The 22,882-nt window shown below is 38.3% G+C and overlaps 2 protein-coding genes across 3 annotated transcripts in view; one reads left to right on the top strand and one right to left on the bottom strand.

Annotated features, from left to right (window-relative positions):
- Positions 1–1,159: 1,159 nt before the first annotated feature.
- Positions 1,160–9,291, top strand: rpl9 (ribosomal protein L9). 2 transcript variants are annotated; one of them, XM_039751309.1, is made up of 7 exons: positions 1,161–1,270; positions 1,357–1,472; positions 1,880–1,975; positions 2,468–2,600; positions 6,931–7,011; positions 7,748–7,864; positions 9,131–9,204. In XM_039751309.1, exons 1-6 carry the CDS (start codon positions 1,225–1,227, stop codon positions 7,852–7,854), a joined length of 579 nt encoding a protein of 192 aa, XP_039607243.1. In that variant the 5' UTR covers positions 1,161–1,224; the 3' UTR covers positions 7,855–7,864; positions 9,131–9,204. The 2 variants fall into 2 exon arrangements, with proteins under 2 accessions (XP_039607242.1, XP_039607243.1); XM_039751308.1 differs by lacking the exon at positions 7,748–7,864 and having other exon boundaries at positions 1,160–1,270; positions 9,131–9,291.
- A 9,160-nt stretch (positions 9,292–18,451) lies between these two features.
- LOC120528751 (beta-klotho-like) overlaps positions 18,452–22,882 on the bottom strand; it is a 29,862-nt gene continuing 25,431 nt past the window's right edge. The window contains exon 5 of the mRNA XM_039752894.1: positions 18,452–18,808. Within this exon, the coding sequence (XP_039608828.1) occupies positions 18,462–18,808 (347 nt within the window). The 3' untranslated portion in view covers positions 18,452–18,461. The remainder of the gene's footprint in view (positions 18,809–22,882) is intronic.

Below are 22,882 nucleotides of genomic sequence, written 5' to 3'. Positions count from 1 at the left end.
ATTGACCTTTCAAGGGCAACTTTACAATATGCATTGACAGAATAGATCTCACCAGAATTTATTGGAAATTGCACCGTCATATAAATTACCACTACCTTTAGTAATTCTTCTATCCATTTTCTAACGCGCTTAATCCTGTTCTTAATCTGTAATCTGTAATTAATCTTTTAAAGTCAACTTTACAAAAAATTTCACTTTTTTATTGTATCAATATTAAAATACATTTGTAATACAATTTATCAATTAATGTCTACGAAAATATAAAAATAAAGAATAAATTATATAAAAGAGTCCCAGTAGCTAAATTATTAGGTACAAGAGGGATTCAGAGATTAACTTTACAAACTGTTAAGAACTGATAATCTTTCTCATTTTTATTGCCTTTGTGTTTTGCTAGTTTTTCTTAATGCTATTTCTAACATGTCAATGTCCATACAGAATAATGCAATAGAAGGTCTAACCGTTTTATACTTACATACATGACAATATGAAATGGACATTTACTATTTTTTATCTTCAGATTTATAAACAGAAAAAAAGAACATTTAAACAAACAATTTGGCAATTCTAGAAAGTAATACAGATATATTACTTTTGAAAAAAGGAGTGACAGACACACACCTTCTTCTTTACAGCTCGTTTAGTGTTAACTGCTAGCTTTCGAATGACTTCTGGCATCGGCTAGTTCTGTCTGTACGGACGACTTGTTGACGTAACACGTCGCTTATGTACAATTGCGTCCTGACGTCGGTTCCTCTCCCTTTTCCCTATCACAGGCGAGGTAAGAGTAAGATGGCGTTATGCAGAGTTACTGAAAATCCGGTTTAATCCTTTGGAAATACGTTGTTTCAGCCAAAATCATCAAGTGAAGTAACCAAGCACATTATGTCCAACATTATAGATATAATATTTTTGGAAAGCCATAAGCTTGAGATACCTTTAAAATGTTTTGTATCTGAAGGCGCGACGCGCAGGCCTGTCGCCTGCTTCATAGTTAGACATAAACGTACGTGTCGTTTATGTCACCGGATGATTTGTGCTTGTCAAGGGGCATTATTAAAGCGTCGTGCAGTATATATTGTAGTTTAGTATTGTAGCCATCTGGTAGCGCGGTGTCTTTAGTATGGGCTGTTGTGATGTCTGATGTATGTCCAATTAGGTTTGTGTGTCGTCCGCATGAAAAGTCCACATTGTTAATGGCAGTGTGTATGCTTCAATTATAGGATGAAGACCATTCTCAGCAACCAGACCGTCGACATCCCCGACAATGGTAAGCAAAGACACAACTAAAGTGAGAGTGGCTTGGTAACTGGAAGTCTAACGAGATCGAGCTGACTTGCTTTTTTCTTCTCCCAGTCGAGGTGAAACTTGATGGGCGAACTGTGATCGTCAAGGGACCTCGAGGTGTTCTTCGCAGAGAGTTCAATCACATTAATTTGGAGCTCAGTCTCCTGGGTAAAAAGCGAAGAAGGGTAAGTGTATTGCCTAATGTAGAGATTGTGTTTGTATGTACCCACGGTTCACTGACGGAAACGTGCAAGTGCTTTAACAGTCTTGCACCTTTAAAACGTTTTTTTGGTATGAGAGAAGGTACTAAACTTTTCTACCCCATTAGTTTTTTTTTTTTTGTCCTGTGGTGAAACAAGTTAGAGTCATGGCAATATGGTCTTTTTTATATAGTGCCATCAACATGCACCTTTATAAGGTGCTTTAAAGGGTCAACAGTAATTTCAGTGCATTGTTAATCTACAAAGTGAGCAGTACAGTAGTAATCGATTAATAAAAGCCGGGGTATCGGGAGTGAATGGCAAAAAAGCACTACTGACAGACATTAGAATGAGGGGTTATCTTCTTAAAATGAATTGTCTTTTCTTCGTAGCTTCGTGTTGACAAATGGTGGGGAAACAGAAAGGAGCTTGCTACAGTAAGAACCATCTGCAGTCATGTTCAGAATATGATCAAAGGAGTGACTTTGGTATGTATTAGGAGCCTGTGGTAGTTTTCCATTTTTATATACAGACAGTCATTGGCTTACTTTATAGGGTACCCACTGTTCACTGAAAGCTCACTATTAGAGTATGGAACAAGTACCAAAACCCCAAATGTACTTAAATAAAGTCATAATAGAAAAATATGATAGGATACTGAAATACAGTAGTTGAAACTATTCTGGTTACCAATGGCAGCAGTTTTCATGAAATGACTTAGATTTCATTGAGATATGGTGTTGGTAAACAGGATCATCCTTGTTTTTCTTTTTTGGAAGGAGATTTCATTGATCATAAAGCCTTTTTTGACCTAAGTAGGTACTACTTGGACAAAAAGTAATACCCGGTGTGAGATCAAGTTTAACATTATGGATTCTACTTTGGATTTTTAGCAGTTTCTTGAATTGATGATCTAGCTGCAAACACAGTTTTTCTAACATGCATTTTTAATAGTATTCTGTAATTTTTCTTATCTTTAGGGCTTTCGTTACAAGATGAGGTCTGTGTATGCTCATTTCCCCATCAACGTGGTCATCCAAGAGAATGGTGGACTTGTTGAAATCAGAAATTTTCTGGGAGAGAAGTACATTAGAAGGGTCAGAATGAGACAAGGTGAGTATGTTTGTTGACTGCATTGACATGCCATTTCTAAAAGGATAAAATCTCTTGATTTGGTAGTATAGCTTTTTGCTTAAAATGCTGCAATTTGACCGTCGCCAAAAAACAAGTGAATACATTTTGTGTAATAAAGTTTTGGAATGTATTTGAATGCTATCTATTTGTACATTTGGGTTTTGTCAGGTTAGGCTAAATGTCAACTTCAGAATTTACCAAGCATGATTAAGCGTGTGTCCTGTCCTCCAAAGGACTGTCCAGGTTCCTTTCCTGCCTTGTACATGGTGTTGCCTATATAGGATTGAAAGTATTCAGAAAGCGAATGCGTATCTGTTGGTGATAGTGTTTTTATTTTGTTGTAAGCAAAGTTTTTGTGTGGTAGTCCTTTTTTAGTTTTATTTCTACATATTTATATATCCTTGTTTTTAGCCTTGCCAATGTTGTTTTGTTTGATGCTTGACTCTTTCATTACACTCCGTTTCATCAGAGTTTTTCTCATTAGATGTTATCAGTTTTGGTTCATAATTGTGTTGGACTCCTTTCTTTCTAGGCATCGTTTTCCAAGATATTTTTTGGCTTAGTTGCCTAAATTAATATTTACCAAGTTTTAAATTGCTTTAACCTCCTCAATTTCTGTCTCAGTCTTTTGTTCTTAACATATGATGCTGTAAAGCACACTACTGTTTTGTTGGTGTTTTTCTGTGTTTCATGTTTCTTTGCTATCTCAAAGTTGCTGGCTGTTGAAAATATGTATGGATATTATGGTTTTGGCCTTAAACTGATTTGTCACAGTTTTTATATATTTTTTTTAGTTAAGTATAACACAAGGAAGCACACGAGTCAGTTCAGTCTGCTTGATTGCAGAAGTTCTGCAAGATTGTCACCTTCACATCTGTGACTTAATGCTGCTCCAAGACTCTGATCTTGGTTAAGCAAATTTCACGATAGTAATTACAGATATAATTAAAATTTCACAGGTGTACATTTGCAAAATGCCTTTAGGCAGGAGAAATAGTTATGTATCAGTCAAGCTTATTAACTGATTTTGGCCATAAATTTATAAATGGGAAATGAACCTGCTAGAAGTACTTGGTGGTCCATGTCAATAAGTCTGACACACATCAAATACTTCTGGCTAGTGAATTACTTTCAGTTAGAAGTGTGTCAAGAAACTCTGTTGGTGCTCCCTTATATCATTGTCAATATGCCTGAATAATGCCTCAATTGTGTGATCTTTTTAGCCAAGTTTTTGTTTGTTTGGTTTTTTTTTTTTTATTATTAGTATTGGGGGGGGGGTGTTGGTTTATTGTGAAAATGTTTGTGTAATACATAGTTTGTAAATATCATACTGTTGGTAGAATGTGTATGTCCACACAGTGCCTTCAGAAGCAAGCTGTTCTCTAATAGTTGTACAGGGTCATTAACAATTCAAGTATTTCAACACTTTTAAGTGTTTTTCTCCATGTCCACAGTGGGTCTTGGGGTAACAATTAGTTTGATTTGTGATACAACTAAATGTGAGTTTACCTTCACCTAACGCAAGTATTAGAAAATCTAATAGCAAAACCTGAATTTGACCATTCCAGACCTAGATGCTGTTTACAGCAGAGATACTTCCACAGTTAAACCAGCAAACTTCAAGAGGTTATTTTGATTAAAACAAGTACATGCTCATTTCCATGAAAATGTCAGCAGTAATTCTTGTATATACTGTACATTCTGATCTTTTGAGTGGTTTATTTCAATGCTGGTTATCTGTGTAAATTTCTTTCCATAAAATATTTTAGCACAACTGGGCTTATGAGTTGAGTTGCGTTGAAGTTAAAGGTGTGTTAAAGTAAGTTGATCTGGAAAGAATTTAACATAATAAAAATAGCACTTCCACGTGCATCATTTATCACAACCAAGAGGTTGTGATAAATGATGTTTCTTTGCCTGCCTGTCCATTATCTAACCTGCTTATCTAGTGTAGAGTCACAGTGGGCTAGGTTCCTACCATGCCTGAAGTTGGGATGGTGGAGGATATTCCATGCTGCTACCAGTAGAATGTACAAATTCTGCCGAGATCCACTTCACTTGGTTCAGGATTCATACTTTGGGCTTTAAAGCCATGATCTCTGTGCCACTCTTTCAAATGTGCTTTCAGGGCCTGAAATTAGTGGTAATCTCCTAATCCGACTAATGATTTTGTCAGTCATAGGCCAGTGGATTTCTAAACATTATATAATTTATTAAAGATGCTTGTTTTATATTCATCATTGTTAGGTGAGTAGTTGAATGTTAGCATGTCAGAGAGAGGATGAGTGGCATTGTTCATAATGGCACTCAGTTTTGCTTTCATTCTCTCCTTTGATACTACTTACAGTAGGACCAGAGTGCATCCCATAACTGGATCTGCAATTTTAATTAGTTTGTTGAATTGGTGGGGCCAGTACAGCTTAGAAAGTCGTGCTGGCCTTTACAGAATTGTAGAAGATGGGACAAATGTCATTTCCCACAATAAAGGAATGCATTCTCCTAAGAGAAAAGAGTGCTCTGTCCTTATATAGTTCCTCTGCATTATGAGACCAGTCCGGCCTATCTTTGATGCTGACCACCTCTAAATCCTCTCACTGTACAGTGACCAATCTTGAAAGGTGTTTCATGTGGCGAAAGTCAATAACCAGTTCCTAGGTGTTTTTGATTTTAGGTTACAGACCATTCTTTCTGCATTAAGAAACAAAGTTCTCCACCTGACTCCTAAACTCCTTCCCATCCCCCTTATTGACACCCCCTATAAGTGCACAATTGTCTGAGATTTTTGGCAAGTAACTTGACCTAGTCTTTTATTAATATCACGTGCGCAGATTGAAGAGAAAAGGAAACGAGACTGTTCCTTGTGGTACTTCACTGGTGCTCACATCCTTATCAAAGACACAGTCCTCGAGTCTCACAAATTTCAGCCTGCCAGACTGTCCATTGTCTTAAGACACCACAGGCACATCCATGTGTATATCTCTAAGCTTACTTCTTAACAGAGGTGTCTGGATAGTGTTGAAGGCACTAGAGAAATCAAAAATAATCTTCACAGGGTGGCCAGCTTTGTCCAGGTGAGAACAAGCTTTGCATTGGAGATGGATAATTCCATCCTTCGTTGTAGTCTTTGTTTGTTAGGAATACTGCGTTGGGTACATGTTGTCTACCACAAGAGGACTCATTCAGGAGCCAGCTTCTCAATAATCATAATGTCAGTTGTATGTACCACTGGACTATGTAACCTGTAGGTGAAGAGGTGCTTGCCTTCATTGGGACAGGAACAATGCAGGATGTTTTCTATAGCAGTGGCACTTTCTGAAGCCTTAAGGACTGAATAGTAGATGACCCAGGATACCACAAAGTTGGTCACCCTGAGCTTTAAGAATTCAAGGACTGACTTCATCTGTTCCTGCAGCTTTTCCTGAGTGTAGCATGCTTAATTGTTGCCTTTTGGTCTTCAGTTATGGACAACTCATACTTATGAACAGAGGTGGACTGGTCACTGGCAATTCCAATTGAAGCATTATGAGTTGGTGGTGAGGGGGACTGATCATTGTAACAAAGTGTCAGTGGAAGGGGAAATTGATTAAAAAAAAAAAGTATATGATCCGCGTGTTGCCTTTTTCTATATCCCCTAGTCCCTTGGATTGCAGGAGTCCAGCAACGTTAACAAGGATAATGTAGCTTTATTTCTGGGGCAAATAATGTGGATGAATTCCGACAACCAGTTTTTCAAAGTATGGATTACAATCTGTAGTTTTAACTATAATATGCTCCCTTTTACACCATTCCTCATTCACCTAGCTGATCAGTTACCCTCCTTACTTCTTCCCAGTGTTCACCAAATCCATTGACTGTATCCTTAGAAGAGTTTGTTTTGGAGTTTAACAAAGCTTATAATTAAATTGCACAGTCTTAAAAGATGTAAATCTTTGATTGCCACTGCAAAAAAGTTGTTCTTGACTGCATTTTCTCATGTTGTACTTGAAGATTGTCTCACAGTGCAGGGTATTCTAATAAGAAAATAGGAAAGTTAAAACGTGTCATTTGTGTAGATATGTTTTTGACTAATCCCACTGATTTGCTGCCCGCTGAAAAAATTGAGGAACCATAGGCTATATCCAATGAACTTCCCCAGGGTAGTCATACATTTTATTAAGAACTGTTTTCTTTTGCAGATTTTGGGGAGCCCTGGAAGTGGTGTTTAAGTTAGAATTAAATTTGAATTTACAAGTCTTCATTTTAGAATTTTTCAGTCGATGAGTTGCCTTAACACTGTTTGACCATCCTTGTGTTTTGTCTTTTTTAATAGGTGTAAACTGTGCTTTGTCTCAGGCTCAGAAAGATGAACTGGTTCTTGAGGGTAATGACATTGAGCTGGTGTCAAATTCAGGTCAGTGTCCAAGTTTATAAATTAAACAGTTGCTTGACAATGCAATAAAGTGCCGAATGATTTTGAATGTGATGCCTTTTCTGGGTATACGTATACTTTTTTGGCTTCATAGTTACGGCCTCTATTTAGTGTTTACTTAAAAATTGACAATTTACGTACATTTATTCAGAATTCAGTATGTCTAGCATTTTTACACCTCATGCAGCATGCTCAGGCTGATGCAAAATGGAAATCTTCAACAAAGAGCAGATGGTGCTAATTTTTAATATTTAATCCACTTAATCTTTAATATTTAAACAGCTTTGTCAACAGAGCAACGCATATACAGATGAAATAAAAATCATCTTTTTTTGTAGGGTGATCTGCCTGTGGACAGATTCTTGTTAAATCTATAATTTGGTATCCTGTTTTGTTTTGATTATTCATTTCTTTATTCTTTTGTTTATTTGTACGTAGGTAATTGGTTCATGTAGAAAGTGAGCACATAATGGCTTAAGTCAAAAAAATGCTTTGCAGAAGGAAATATTTAAGAGTCAAATTGGACCTCAACTCTTAAAGAAATGCATTTTTATATAAACATTTCAGTTATCAAAAGCAAATCCTTCTGTCTGAGCAATTTATTTTGTTTTTGTTCATTTTTTTTTCCTTTTTCACTCACTTCACACCTTTTGCTTTGCCTTTTTATTTTTGCATGCTGCTTTCTTTTGTATAATTTACTTTAGTTTTTATTTCTTAGCTGCACTGATCCAGCAGTCAACTTCAGTGAAAAATAAGGATATCAGAAAATTCTTGGATGGCATTTACATCTCTGAGAAGGGAGCTGTAGTGGAGCAAGATCAATAAACAGTTCAAGGTTAGAATAATGTGTCTTGACCATCAAGTGGTTAACCCTCGTCCTCCAAAATAAATGCGGAATTGTGTAGAATTCATGGACCATTCTTCGTCTGCTACCCAAAATTAACTTATTTTTATTCACAGGTCATCTTGGTTGAAATTCATCTTTTTCATATGTGCCAAATACAACATAATATCTTTTGATTTATTTTAATAGGTCTGTGATTGATCCATATTTTAATATTCTGTTGTGCAGTATTTCTTTTAGGTTTTTGCGGATAGTCCTGCATCATTCAAACATTATCTTTATTTGTTGTTGTTCAAATGTAAGATGCACATTTTTTGACAACTATTTCTCTAGTGGAGACTACACTAACTATATAACATCTAAATAAAAATATTTACTTTAGAAAATGTAACATTTCAAGACTCATTCGAGCAGAAGAGTTTGGCAAGTTTTCAGTGCCTTAAGAAATGGAACCAATAAAAAGCCATTTTAAGCTTAAATGTATGTAACTGGTTTGGACTTGAGATAAAGCCTACAGGAAAGTACAGAAGAGCATAATTTCTTTGCTTTTCTGTATCCATCTTTCCCTTGAATATTAAGGTGTTTCACTGCTAAGTGTCCCCCATTGTATTCATTGGCTACACCTGGAGCCTACAGATTCTCCAGGCATACACACATTTGCTAATTTGCAATCTCCAGTTCACCTGACCTGAACATCATTGGAGCTGTGGGAGAAAAACACATAAGAATGAATATTTCTGTACTGGTGATTGCAAGTTGAAAATTTAATCCAAAGTATGTCACTTCATCTGCCAAGCAGTTACTATTCAAGTAAGCCATTCTTCCATGGAGGCTCAACTGTATTCTAGAAAATAAAAGGAAATACTTGACGCAAGAAAAAAAAGACTTGATAGTATAAAGTGACATTCTGTAGTTTTTTGTTTTTTTTTTCCTTTTTATCTCAATGCAGAGTTGCCCATATATGCAGCAAATTACAGATTTTGAGTTTATTATTCCTGCAGTTAATGAACAGACACTGTTCAATATTACTGTTGAGTACTAATAGAGGACATCAAACTTTGTTTATCCAGTGTATTGTACTGCTGTCACTGTTTATTTGACTATCTTAGAATTATACCATTACTTGATTAAAATGTAGGCACTTTCTGAAGTATTTGTAAATTATGTTCAGAGTGGTGGAGAAAAATATGAAGAATGCTAATTTTGTCATTGTTGCTCCTGTAACATTTTCTTTTTTCTTGGTCAATTTATTTTCAGCTGCTTTGATTCAGCAAGCAACAACTGTAAAGAAGAAAGACATCCGCAAATTCTTGGATGGCATCTATGTCAGTGAAAAGAGCACTGTGGTTGAGGAGCAGACTGATTAATTTTACTTGTCTCTCTTGCTGAGTAAAATAAAGTTTTGACAGTTAAAAATTTTTCTGTGTTTTTGTTTTGGTTTAACTTATATTGAACGACTGTTTTGTGATAGGATTGGCTTTAAAATTATTTCTTATAAAGAGTTAACATGGACAAAACTTGGAAGAATATTTCATTCCAGTTAAAGCATTCCTGCAACAGGATCAGACGATGAACATTCAGTACAGAATATTTTGTCTTGGTTGGCTCATTGGTTTGCTGTTCACTTCCATACTCTTGGTTCATTGTTGCAATACCCAGAGCTGTTTCTAGTTCACATTGGTCTCTTGTTTACACTCATGTCTTAATGGGCACTCTTAAGAGGCCTGCAGCAACTGAGTAGTGTTGATGATGTTTAGGTCTAGGGTGCAGTATGTCCTTGAAATAGATGTCATTGTTTACTTTGTTAGTGGAAAATGTGGAGTTTTACTTAATTGGTCTAAATTTTGCCATCAGAATATCTTGGAAGAATATGTTTATTTAGTGTACACTGCATCATGAGTAATTGGGCTCACTGATTAAGTTTTTCCAGTTTCCTACCAAGTGAGCGGCTCCTGACCGATTGTCCGTAGTAGTACAACATGCCCCACTAATCTGAGATGAATGGAATTCCACAAGAACTGAATTGTACCGTGACTAGTGATTGACTGCAGAGAGAGAGGTAGGAGGGGATTGTGCCATAACAAACTTGGTGAGTTGGAGATAAGTGTATGAAAAGAAGAGTGATGAAGGTAGCTGCAAAATCTGTGCAAGGGAATGGGAATGTTAGCATTGATGCAGCAGATGTTTGTCCCATGGTGGATCATTTCTGGGAATTGGAGAGGGGAGAGAAATAAAAAGGAAATGGGGTGCGAAAACCAACAAGATCATGCTTGAAAGGATACCAGGATTTTTTTGGGTAAAAAGGTGGTAAGCCCATCTGCATAATCGCCATAGTGTGAAAGCTCAGGGGTTGTAATGATCAAGGTGGGAGAAATTGTTTTTGAGTTCCAAAGGAAGTGAGAGATTATTGATAAAATCTCAGCCTGAAATTTAAGGGTTTTGCACTGAAATAATGAGTGATGCCCATTTTAATAATTGCCAAGCACTGGAGAAATCTTTTAATTCTCCTCAAACTGGATATGTTAAGATGTTCAACCCCCAATTGGAGATCTCAATACAACAGCATTTAAATGAAAAAGCCATTTGGATAGATGAGAGAATAGCATTTTGACTAAGGTAGTCCATCAGAAAAAGGACATTTAGATTTGTTTTTTTTATATACTGGCAGATCTCTAAAAAGTAAAAAAAAAATACAGCGCCCTCTGTAATGTTTAGGACATTAACATATTTCCTCTTCTCCACTGTTCAAAATTACAAATCAAACCATTTAAATGTGACTGCACTTGGGTCCCAATCAGGGTGGTTCATTGTGTGCTGGGTGCAGCAACATGCTGTATCCAGCGCATGCTCCCACCCTTGACTTGACATAGCACTTTGTTGCATATCCTTTGCATGCAATAACTTCTTGAAGTCTATGATTCATACAGTAGACATCAGGTGCTGAGCTTCTCTGGTGATGCTCTGCCAAGCTTGTAATGCAACCATCTTCAACTCCTGCTTGTTTTGGGGACTTGTCCCCTTAAGTTTTCTCTTCAGCATGTGGAAGGAATGCCCAGTTGGATTGGATTTAAATCGTGTGACTGACATGACAATTCAAGATTTTTCCATTTATATCTTTGAAAGATGTCCATATTGCCTCAGCAATATCTGTGGCATCATTGTTTTGTTGTAGGACGAAGCACCGTCCAATGAATTTGGAGGCATTTATTGGAACTTGAGCAGATGAGATCTTTATGTTCACCTCAAAATTCATTGTGCCAATAAAGTTAGCAGTTGCATCATCAATGAAGGGAAGTGTGCCAGTACTTGTGGCAGCTGTAGATGACCAAGCCCTAATACTCCCAACCACCATGCTTTGGATCTTGGGCAGTTCCTTTTCATCTTCACACTTTGATCTTGTCATCACTCTGATACAGGTTCACAATTGTCTAGTCTGACCATAAGACCTTGTTCCACAATTCTGCAAGCTATTTTTCTCAAACTGTAATCTGGCCATTCTGTTTTTGTGGTTAAGTAGTGGTCTGCAGCTTGCAGTGTGGCCTTTTCTGTTCATGAAGTCTTCTACAGATAGTGGTCTCTGACGTGGTCTGCCCCCTGAAGACTGTTTCTGATCTGTCAGACAGGTGTTTGGGATTTTTCTTTACTATAGTGAGGATTCTCCTGTCATCAGCAGTGGAGGTCTTCCTTGGCCTACCACTCCTTTTGTAATTACTAAGCTCACCATTGCACTCTTCCTTCTTAGTGATATTCCAGATAATTGATTTAGGTAATTCTAAGGTTTTGTTGAAGTTGTTTGTTGAACTTTCATTGAAACATTGAACAATGGCACCTAAAGACTCCAAAGGGTAGAAGTAAACCGAGGTATCTCATAAAGCACCTGAGAAATCACAAACCCCTGTGATGCCAATTGTCCCAAACATTATGGTGTCCTGAATCGGGGGGGCATATAGAAAAAGTGTCATTTCAACAAGTTGAGAGCAAAATGTCTACAAACACCCTTAATGAAAGTCTGCAATGTGCACTTCAATCACATCTTAATTGTTTGATTTGTAAATTTAAACTGTGGAGCTGAGGGGAAAATGAAGGAAAAAAATGTGTATTTGTCCCAAACATTATGGAGGGTACTGTATATCTTATTCTCTAAAAATTAAATAGTCAAATTGTCCTTACAAGGATCTTGTGTTTTCAGAATCTGAAAAGAATTCATTGGTGTTATTCTATAACAAGCCCCCGGCCTCCTGTTTAATTTTGTTTTGTTTTGATGTCTCAGTATACTGGACCACAATCTTTATAATGGCTCTTTGTTTGCATAACCCTGTATTCAACTGCGTGGAGGGTGGTGTTGAGTATGACTTGTTGTGATATAATGATAAACATGAATACTTGGAATGCTGTACTCAGTATATTTCTGACTGAATTTTGTTTTATTTATTGCAGTGAATGAAAACTGGAGCAAAAAAAAGTCATTCTTTAAGACTTAACCTGTTGCTGTCTCCATGTTGCAGGGAACTTGCATCAATTGTAAGTGTTAAAGTTCCACTACATGACACGTCCTCTAGAAAGTGAATTTGGCTATATAAGTCAACCTCATTCTTCGCTATCTCGTCTGCATAGAAACACATCAGCAGCAGACATGAATATTCTGAACAGCCCCATGGCCTTCAATGTGGTGCTCCCATACTACTGTGTGCCACTATTCTCATGTGTCTGTTTGACTTCTCCTCTGCTTCAGCTGCCCAGATCAAGTTTAAGTGATATTACTGTGAGAAGTGAGAATGTCCAGGACCTACAAAAGTGCATCCACATAATGTATAAAAATGATCTGGCCTTGGTTAAAATGGTCCTACTGAGTCCAAATGGCCTCTGGAATCAGCACAAGAATTGTTCATTGGGGGCTAAATAACATTTTAGCTGAGAAGTCACTTATCTGATCGGCATGTGCAGCTGCCAAGCATCAGTTAGTGTGGTGTCGAGCCTACCACCATTAGATACTGGAGCAGTAGAAAGTCACCCTCTGGAGTGATGAGTCTCATGTCACAGGCTGGCGGGTTGAACGGGGAACACAACCTACCTCAAAACGTAATGCCAGCTCTGAAGTGTAATGGTCTGGGCCTGGATCTCATGGCTTGGGTTAGACCCCCAGTTCCAGTGTATGTCCTACCTTGTGGCATAAGTTGAAAGGTAGGAGGTATTTTGTATGATGCTTTTGATGGAGGGCCCTTTAAGTGCAAAACTCCCAAATAATACTGACATGCACTCAACAATGTTTTTTTTTTAAATATATAATAAAGATGTTGTTGCAAAATTCCAAACATTCTAATTATTCTTTGTAAAATGTGGGGTCAATTGAGATAGACGGAGCTCAGTTCACGTCCCAAGGACGCACTCCACACATGGTGTTCAGAAGGACCATCTGCTCGGACAAAGGCGGAAACCGGTTTTAGCTCAGGCTGATGAGAAACTGCTTCTCAGGGCCTTCGTATTCCCCCTTTAGGTGTGATGTTGACATTTTGCCGGGTCTATCCTGACTAGCACAGGCTGTTCTATGGTCACATTAGGCTTACTGATGTGCCTTATAAAGAGCCCACTTGGTGTGCTATATTTCAGAGAATGCTATGGCGTATGTGATGACCCTGCTACCTCATATTGGCTGAGATGTTGGTCCAATACTGACCTTGAAATGTATTTTGTGTGCCAAGGCATGAATTCTGCTGAAGTAAGAACTGTAAATTCCTCTTGGCTGGAACCTACACCGAGCCAGTCTCAAACAGAACTGATCCCAGAGATGGGGCTGATCTTGGGGGCAGTATTAATTATCAGTATCAAACCAGGCACAGACGTTCTTTACGCTTTCTACTAAATGTCCTTGATTATATTGTAAACTAGCTGTCCCCTGCAGCTTCACCCACGTAGACGTTAAAACAGGACAGCGAGGAAGGCCCTGCCCAGTTCTCTACTCTTGACGTCACTGTTACCCCTTCCCTTGGCCTGCAGCCTCTGTCTCAGATTAGCGCGAATATATCGCTCCTGCAAGCAACCTATGATTCTTAGCGTGATGGGAGAAGTCACAAAATCAACCAGAATGTTCAAGCAAATTCTAGAACAAGGCCCAATCTAAATCCATTAAGTAGTTCCCTTGTTCACTAGCTAAGCAGATATAAAATGCACCTGAGGCTGGTGCGTGAGTGAGAAGGACCCTGCTCCCCTCTCCTCAGCCCGCTGCGTTTCTCTTGGATTCGCGCAAATAAATCGGTACCGCAATTGAACTATGATACTTGGCGTGATGAGAGAGGTCGCAAAATCAACCGGAATGTTCAAGCAAATAATAGAAAAAAAAACAATCTAAATCCATTAAGTAGTTCTCTCGTAAAAAACAGACAGACAGACAGACATTGGTTTTTATATATTGTGGACGCCGGTCCGGACACAGACAGGCAGACACCGTAGGATTAACACCCAACACACGTTTATTGTACATATTTATACAAGTGACCGCACCCAACCCACTTTCACCCCCAAAGTCCAGGCCTTTTCCAATGCCTCTCTTCAGGTCCATCTCCACTCCTCTCCTCCCGAGCTCTGCCTCTCTTCCTCCCGACTCCAGCCATCGAATGGAGGGAGCGGCCCCTTTTATACACACCTGGATGTGCTCCAGGTGCCTCCCAACGAACTCCTGCCGGCACTCCCTGGTGTGAAGGAAGTGCCGGCTGTGCACCCGAAAGCACTCTGGTTTGTCCCTGGTCTTCTTCCCCCCAGCACTTCCGGGTGTGGCAGAAGTGCTGAGGACCAGGGCTCCTGAGGTATCGGGTCGTCCCCTGGCGGTAACCACAGGCACCTATAAGGTTGATCTTCCAAGCTAAGTTCCCGTGGTCCCCAAAGCCACCAGGGCGGTTGCCTCCTCGTGGTCTGGAGGAGGCGTAATCCCTCCTCTGGTCCTTTCAGACATCTCAGCTGGATACCACCCCCAGCCGCTTGCCACAATATATAGAAATTGTTGATCAACACCTCTTTTTGTGTATTTAAGTGTTATTGGAATTTCTTTTGTTTTTGGGCATTTTACTTTGTGCATAGCTGTGCTCCAGTTTCCTTCTACCTCGAAGTATACCATGAGCTGTAAAGGTTCTAAATTTAGTGTGCATTAGGACAACAGTAAAACATTAGACCAATCTAGAGGAGAACAGGCCATTCAGCCTAACAAAGTTCATCAGTCCTAATTCTTCTAACAAAACATCAAGTCGAGTTTTGAAAGTCTTTAAAGTCTTACTGTCAATCACGCTATTTGGTAGCTTATTCCAAGTGTCTGTGGTTCTCTGTGTAAAGGAAAACTTCCTAATGTTTGTGTCAAGCTTACTCTTTACAAGTTTCCAACTGTGTCCCCGTGTTCTTGATGAGCTCATTTTAAAATAACAGTCTTGATTCACTGTACTAATTCCCTTCATAATTTTAAACACTTCAATCACGTCACCCCTTAATTTTCTTTTGCTTAAACTGAAAAAAGCTCAGCTCTTTAAATTTTTCCTCATAATTCAACCCCTGTAGCCCTGGAATCAGCCTAGTCGCTCTTCTCTGGACCTTTTCTAGAGTTGCGATGTCCTTTTTGTAGCCCGGAGACCAAAACTGCACACAGTACTCCAGATGAGGCCTCACCAGTGCATTATAAAGGTTGATCATAACCTCCTTGGACTTGTACTCCACACATCGTGCTATATAACCTAACATTCTGTTAGCCTTCTTAATGGCTTCTGAACACTGTCTGGCCTCACAACTGGTGCCTTGAAAACATTTTAAAATGGAGCACATTAATGTGTGTTGGTTTTCACACTTTGATCAAGAAGTTCCATTTTGTGTTTCAAAGCAGTTTTTAATAAAAATAAAATCAAACAAAACTCTTAAAGATAGGCATATTCATCTAACATATCAAACACATTTTTAATCAGGCTTTGGGAGAGTTAGCATAAAAAGAAATAAAAGGCATTATCTTGATGTTTTTTAGTATAATAAATTAATTTGGACATATACAATATGTACATTTAAAAGACACATATGCACCAAATATGACAACTGCCTGCAAAAAAACAACAAAAACACACACTGAAGATGATGTCCAGAAAAAGAACTGCAGCACATAAAATCAAATGCTGACATTGGTACATATTTTATACCTGCTTTTTTAATTCCATGTACGTAAAGCTAATTATATTACACACTTGTAGGTGAAGGACCAAAACATTAAATACTTCTTGAATATTTCCGTCAAAGAACATCACCTAAAAACTGGTAGTAATGTATCTTAAAATTAAAAACCCAACAGTGTCACTGAAAAAAAGCAAGTGTGTACCTTCCACAACTCCATAACTTCCCATGATTCCTCTTGCTGCTGGATTAGGCTTTGCCTCACTATAACTCTGATTAGAAGAAGTACATTTATAAATGAATGAATGATTGTTACAGACCAGGAAACTAGGCTTATAGCTGAAGGGAAAGGCATATCAAGTCCTGAGGGGTACCAGCATACTGTGGTCTTCGGTGGCTAGGACAGATGTTTGTATTAAGAACAAAAAATTGGTTCATTTTACTATTCACTGTTCATGGAAGTGCTTTGGCTAAGGGGCTCCACAACCCCATTCTGTCCAAAAATGTAAAAGTATTTAAAAAAGATAACATAGATTTATTTTCTGCAAGAAACGCAACTGAAACTCCGCCTTAGAGGGCCACAGGGACTTTGCAGTTTTGCTGTAGCTTAATTTATTTGCTGTTAATTAGTCTGTTGTTTAATTCTGTTACTTAGATTAGCACTGCTTGGTCTGTCACATACCTTTCTTGCTTTTTTTCCAAATATTGTAATGAAAAAGATAAATTTAAATGAATCCATGTGGGTGTCAATAGGATCAAGTTAAGTGGCGAGAAATTTGTAGTGCTGTCTCATTATCAATTGATAGCTGCTTAGAAAAATGAGAAGCAAATAAAAGGAGTGAGTGTAACTGTTTAAGAGATAAAGAATCAAGGACAAGCAAATTAATATTAATTACATTGGCAGCAATTACTGACTTCCAGATAAGAAACTGAATGGAAGAAAAATCTCTGCTCTGCTCTCATCTGTATGAACCAGAAGTGCTCCCAATGTATACTGGTGATGTACCAGAAAATACTTCTGGGTCCTGCTTTTAAAGATGATCATCATTCTCAGCCAGGTGAGTCAGAGTCAGGAGCGGAGTAAGCACAAGCGTAGAGGTGAAGTAAGGAAAGCAAGGAAAGAAAAAGGTAGTGAGTTAAATCTTATTATATTATGGCATGTGGCCTGCTTAAATGAAGGAAAAAGGAGAATAAAGGCTTATTTGAACGTGAGACTGGCTAGTGTAGCTATGTATTGGGTTTGGGGATATCAGACACCCCCTAAAGGCCCCCCTCTCTCTCTCTCTCTCTCTCTCTATATATATATATATATATATATATATATATATATATATATATATATATAGCCTCCTCTATATAAGAGGCAGAAGGAGGGATAGAAAAACATAGCAACAATGAAATAATAATTGTGTGGGCATGTATGTGTTACTTTTTCTGTACACAAACAGACAGCATATACTACATGCTGTAGCATTTAGTATATACTGTATATACATTTTTTTATTATAGCAATTATAGTGCTCACTCCTGTGTAGAACAGGGCAGTTTAGTTCTGGTTCTGGGTGGAAGCACCAGCAGGGTTTTGTTCCTACCCTTGTCATAATCAGAAATTTTATTTTATAGAACCAGCCATTTCACAAATCTGTCTACAGTGTTAGAAATGTTTTGATACCCAATTTTTTCCTTAAAATGAACATGGAGAATTATAAAATGTCATCCTCTCAGCACTGTGGTGGGCTGGCGCCTTGCCCGGGGTTTGTTTCCTGCATTGCGCCCTGTGTTGGCTGGGATTGGCTCCAGCAGACCCCCATGACCCTGTAGTTAGGATGTAGCGGGTTGGATAATGGATGGATGGATGGATCCTCTCAGCATTTCTTTATTTTGCTTTAAAAATACATTCTTAAAATAAGTTACCTAATTAAGACAACAGTTCATTAGCTGTTAAGGGATTAAACTGAAGCAAACAATACCAGCTTGGCGTGCAGGAAAGGCTATAGCAGTAGTAATCATCCTCCTGAATTTTACTAGGAAGTAAAAGCCGATTCATTAGTAGTTGTGTAACTGCAGACAGACAGCTAAGCAAGCCGTCTTGCTTAAACAAAGAGCTCTTTGTCCTGGAATAATGGTTGGAATGAAAGCCTGCCTGCAGCCCTCACAGTCCTGAACTGTCCACCCCACTTGATAATCAGTTTGCAGGTAATGAAAACCTTTGATGTCTTTTTATGATTTTACATTATTTCCTGCCTCCTCCTTCTTGAGGTATATTGTTTTCCCTGTTACTCTCTCTTTCTCTCTCTCTAAGTATCCTTTCGTTTAAAGTTAAATTAACAAACCTCTTTGTTTTTCACTCGGAAGGTACAAATACTTCTTATAATTTATATTCACACGAGGTAAACTGGAGGTGCTTTTCTTTCTGAGAGATGGGGTTGGCCCAGAGTAAAAGATAGCAGATCCTTTAATGTGGCTTCCTTCTTTTCCTGACATATGTGAAAAGCACAGTGATGAGAAGTGTGGTGGTGATAAGCAGGCAAATGCCGAAGAAGAGAAAAGCCTTCCACTTGATGATGAAAGTGCATGCTTCACAGCCTGTGAGCTCCTGTCCCTCCTGCTCCTTGCAGGATGTGGTGGCTGTTGCTTCAGAGGAAACTCCTCGGTTGGTGATCAGTTCACTGTAAAAGAGGGCAGACATCTTTGCTCTGGACTCAAAGAAGGGTGAGTTGAAAAATCCAAAGTGAGAATATTGTCTGTCCTGCAGTTTCCAGCCGTAGTAACCTCTTACATTCACTTGATCATGTTGATTAGCTAGAAGAGAAAAAAGATACATATTAAGCTTTTTCAGACTCTTCTTTCTTAATCTGGTCCAAATTATTCTTTTTCTGTGAGGCTTTATTTTGTATTAACTTGTACTTCTTAGTCAATAGCACAGCACAAAGTAGTTTAGGTATCAGCAGAAATATTATGAAGGAAATGGGCGGTCAGTCAGTACAAAATGACAAAGCCATACAACACTCCTTATTTCCCCAAGTAAAGCTGTTAAAATTGTATTGCTGTGAGTGAATCTGCTATTTTCTTTTGAGGCACAACTATCTATATATATAATTGACTAAGTCGCCCAACCATGAGGTACGCACAACAAAGCCACGTCCGCCAACTCACAGAGCCACGCCTGCTAACTCTAACCCTCCTCACCCTCACTCTTGAGGCATGCACACTGCCTGCTCATGTGCTCACACGCAACACCTCACCAAACGCAGCCTCAGTTGCTTTCGTCTCTGCTACAGTCCACATGCACCTCTGAGCCACGTTGACTTTTCATTGTTCTTTTCGCTTCCGGCTGCTTTTCTATATATAAATCGACCAAGTCACCTGACCATGGGGTACGCACGACAGAGCCCCATCCACCAACTCTAACCCTCCTCCCTCGTCATGGGGTACGCATGACAGAGTCCCGCCCACCAACTCTAATCCTCCTCCCGCGTCCACTCTCCCGAGGCATCAACTTCTCAACTGTCACTCTGGAACAACTCAGTATGCAAGCTATATTAAGCGTCACCAACAGAGACTCGCTACACCTTAATGACCAAGTACTGAAACGTATCCCTACCGATGAAGTAACTTTCACCAGCGTTGACTCCATCACCACAGATGATCCTGCAGATCAACTTTCATTCCCCGAAGAGTTTCTTAACAGTCTTACTCCCACTGGCATGCCTCCGCATAAACTCAAAATTAACATTGGTTCAGTCATCATGCTTCTCAGAAACCTCATGCCAGCAAGAGGTCTCTGTAATGGCACTAGACTAACTGTTACCAGCATTCACCACAATGTACTGGAGTGTAAAACTGTCGGAGCTGCTACCTCACAAACTGTCCTTATTCCCCGGATTTCCCTGACCCCATCAGATTCAAATTTGCCTTTTACACGCAGACAATTTCCTGTTAGATTAAGCTTTGCAATGAGAATTAATAAGGCACAGGGCCAAACTTTCAAAAAGATATGCCTGTATCTGCCAAAACCAGTTTTCAGTCACGGACAATTGTATGCTGCTCTCTCCAGAGTTCCATCTTTTCATTCACTCACAGTCGTATTCTCAAAGCCACCCCATTTGGACAACTGTGTCTTTCAGGAAGTGTTCACCCATCAATAAATAATTATGCGGCGGTCGGCTAGTTATTGATAAACTAAAACTTTTTAACCAAATATCCATTTGAATATTCTAATAGTGATACAAGTGTTTTGCCCAAAACTAATTATTACTTTGTACCCCAGTCTGACTCCAGGCTCCGTGCACTGGTAAGCTATTCAATATACCAATTAATGATGGGGAGGTATCTATATGTTCTGCTGTGAAAGGAACCTATTTAAAATCTATATTTCATTCCTTTTGGTCATCATGGGATTTCCAAACTGTCATGTATTAATTTGAATTACAATAGGTGTTTGCTATTTTTGAAAAATTATTTTGTCTTATTTCGATGTATTTTGTTATCTTTGTGTGTACTGTCCTTTTAAATGTGCCTCCATTCCATGGATTTTGTGGGTGGAGTCACCATGACATAACCATGGATGGATCTTTCTACTGCCTTTATCTGGGGATCAGAGGGACTGAGCCACCCAGTGGTTCACTGCAATTATTAGGAGTCTTTATATGAGGATTGTTTCAGTTGTGATTTCTCATTGATGGACTTTGTCACTTCCATTAGTAGATTTTACTTGAGAATGTTTGTTTGGAACTTGTGTGCACTGGATTGCCTTTTAGAGAATTCCTTTATGGCCTTATGAGCATTTTTATTACATTTTTCTATTTTGTTAATAACTATTCTTTACTTGTAAAGATTATTCATTGCCCTTTTATCTACAAGCCAGGGGTCTGCGGTTATCCCCTCCAGTAGGGCATTTTGATATAATTTGGTACATTTCTTTATATTTTAAACTGTTTAATCAGTTTCACCCATTTTGGCCTCTCTAGATCGAACCTGGTAGGCAGTTTTCTTGGATTAACTGGAATGTGTGAGCCTTTTTTGGGCTAGCCAGTGAAGTCCCTGGCCTGCTTGTGTAGCATCTTTTGGAAGCCTCCAGTTCTTTTTGACTTGTTAAATTCTGCTTCACACAACACAAATATGAACGAGTATTTTACAAGGAGCTCAGACATGCTTATACTGACTCAGAACAATTTTTTATGAAGGTTATCAGGAGACAGGAATGTAGTTGGGAGTTCGTGCCAGGATCATTACCATCATTAAGGCAAATTCAAAATGTCAAAATAAAAACTAATTCTTAGTCCAGGAAGTCTTTTATTAAGGATTAATACTGTTTTTAACCAATATTCGGATACAAATAGGAAGCAATTGTCGCTTTTTATGTGTTTCTTTCCTGTGACGGCATGCATTGCATTTTCCAGGGTGGTTCTGGGATAGATTGCTATGACAATAACTCACGCAATCATTCCCAAACTCATAAAAAACTAAAATAAATATTTTTAACTTTTTTAGTTTTAAAATTAAAATTCGATGTAATATTTAGAATCCCAAATTAGATGCATTCTTATTGAAAATCTGTCCAGGATAGGCTACAAAAAACGACTAAAGAATGTTAATTATAACAATACTGAGACTTCGCTCATTTCCTACAGATTTGGCTTTCAAAATGTGGTAGTGGTGAATACTGACCAGACTCATGATGATGCATGCAGATTTTGTTATATATTGAGTCCATTTCTGCTGTTAGTGTTTTGGGATTCTGCTGTTTTAATGGTCCTAAAAGTATTTTGAACCTTCACTTGATGCCATTTTGTTTTCTCATTTGTGCAGTTTTGTTGTAGCAGTTGCTATTGTATTGCTTTGGGTAACGCAGCTCAGTATGTGTCAGTTCTATAAATGTCAGTTACCAAAAATTGTATAACAAACCTTTCCCTGTTAATGTGCACATTTGTGTTTAATTTTGTGGTTCAATAGAATCCTTGCTTTGTTCTTTGACTTTGATTGAAGTAACGATTGTCAGTTTAGGCAACAGACTGGGTCGACTTTTGGTTAAAGAATCTTGGTTTGGCTTTTGATGATGTTCCATCCTCTGGTTGTGCAAGCTTTTCTTGCTTGTCTCTTTACAGCTGCCATTTTGATGTATTGTTTTGGGTTTGACAACCATCTTTTTGATAGCAACATTTTCTGTTGGCATCACATGATGCCTGTAAGCTGCACATGATTACATCATTGCTTAGTAAGTATACAAAGCAAAGACGTGCTCCTGGATTCCTAAAGTAAAATCAGACACAACGATTTTAGAGTTCATTTACAAGAGAAATATTGAGGGCAAAAGATTATCATGTAATATTTGGTTATGTCTCTGACTTTTTTCTGATCTCCTAGTATTTTTGTCTTTAGCTTTGTTTTTGACAAGCCAACAATGAGTGACACTCCATAGTCATATTGATTCATAGAAAGCTAACAGTGAAGGAGACCACAGCCACATTAACTCATAATTGGTCTAACTGAGTCACTCATTAACTCAGGACTCACTTGGATTATCGAAAGCTGGAGAACAATCCACACAGGCAGGAAATGAACCAGGATTTGAGGTAATTAAGCATTAGATGTAGTTAAACGATTATCGTACATAGTAGTGTATAAGTCAGGTCTTGAAACCCGAAAAATCGATCATATAATCAGACCCTGACTTGTATGCACATTTAAAAATACAACACTTAAATTTTTTTTTTTTTTTACATCTTCTTGCCTCCTCCAATCTCACAACAGTTTCTCAGACACGTCGAATTTTGTTTCACCAGCTTAGTTATAAATTTCTTTCGGCACATCAACGACTTTTACTTTAAAACCAGCTTCATATTTTCTTCTGATCGAACGCTTCATCGTAGATAA

The sequence above is a fragment of the Polypterus senegalus genome, chromosome 4 (assembly GCF_016835505.1).
Source record: "Polypterus senegalus isolate Bchr_013 chromosome 4, ASM1683550v1, whole genome shotgun sequence".
In the NCBI taxonomy this organism is placed as follows: Eukaryota; Metazoa; Chordata; class Cladistia; order Polypteriformes; family Polypteridae; genus Polypterus; species Polypterus senegalus.
The sequence above is the reverse complement of the archived record's forward strand: the minus strand, read 5'-3'. Positions and strand labels throughout refer to the sequence as shown.

Excerpts from the sequence above, each read along its gene's own strand:
- rpl9 (XM_039751308.1), top strand. The coding sequence starts at position 1,225 with ATGAAGACCATTCTCAGCAACCAGACCGTCGACATCCCCGACAATG. Across the intron at positions 1,271-1,356 it reads CGTCGACATCCCCGACAATG|TCGAGGTGAAACTTGATGGG; the intron begins GTAAGCAAAGAC and ends TTCTTCTCCCAG. Across the intron at positions 7,012-9,130 it reads TGAGCTGGTGTCAAATTCAG|CTGCTTTGATTCAGCAAGCA; the intron begins GTCAGTGTCCAA and ends ATTTATTTTCAG.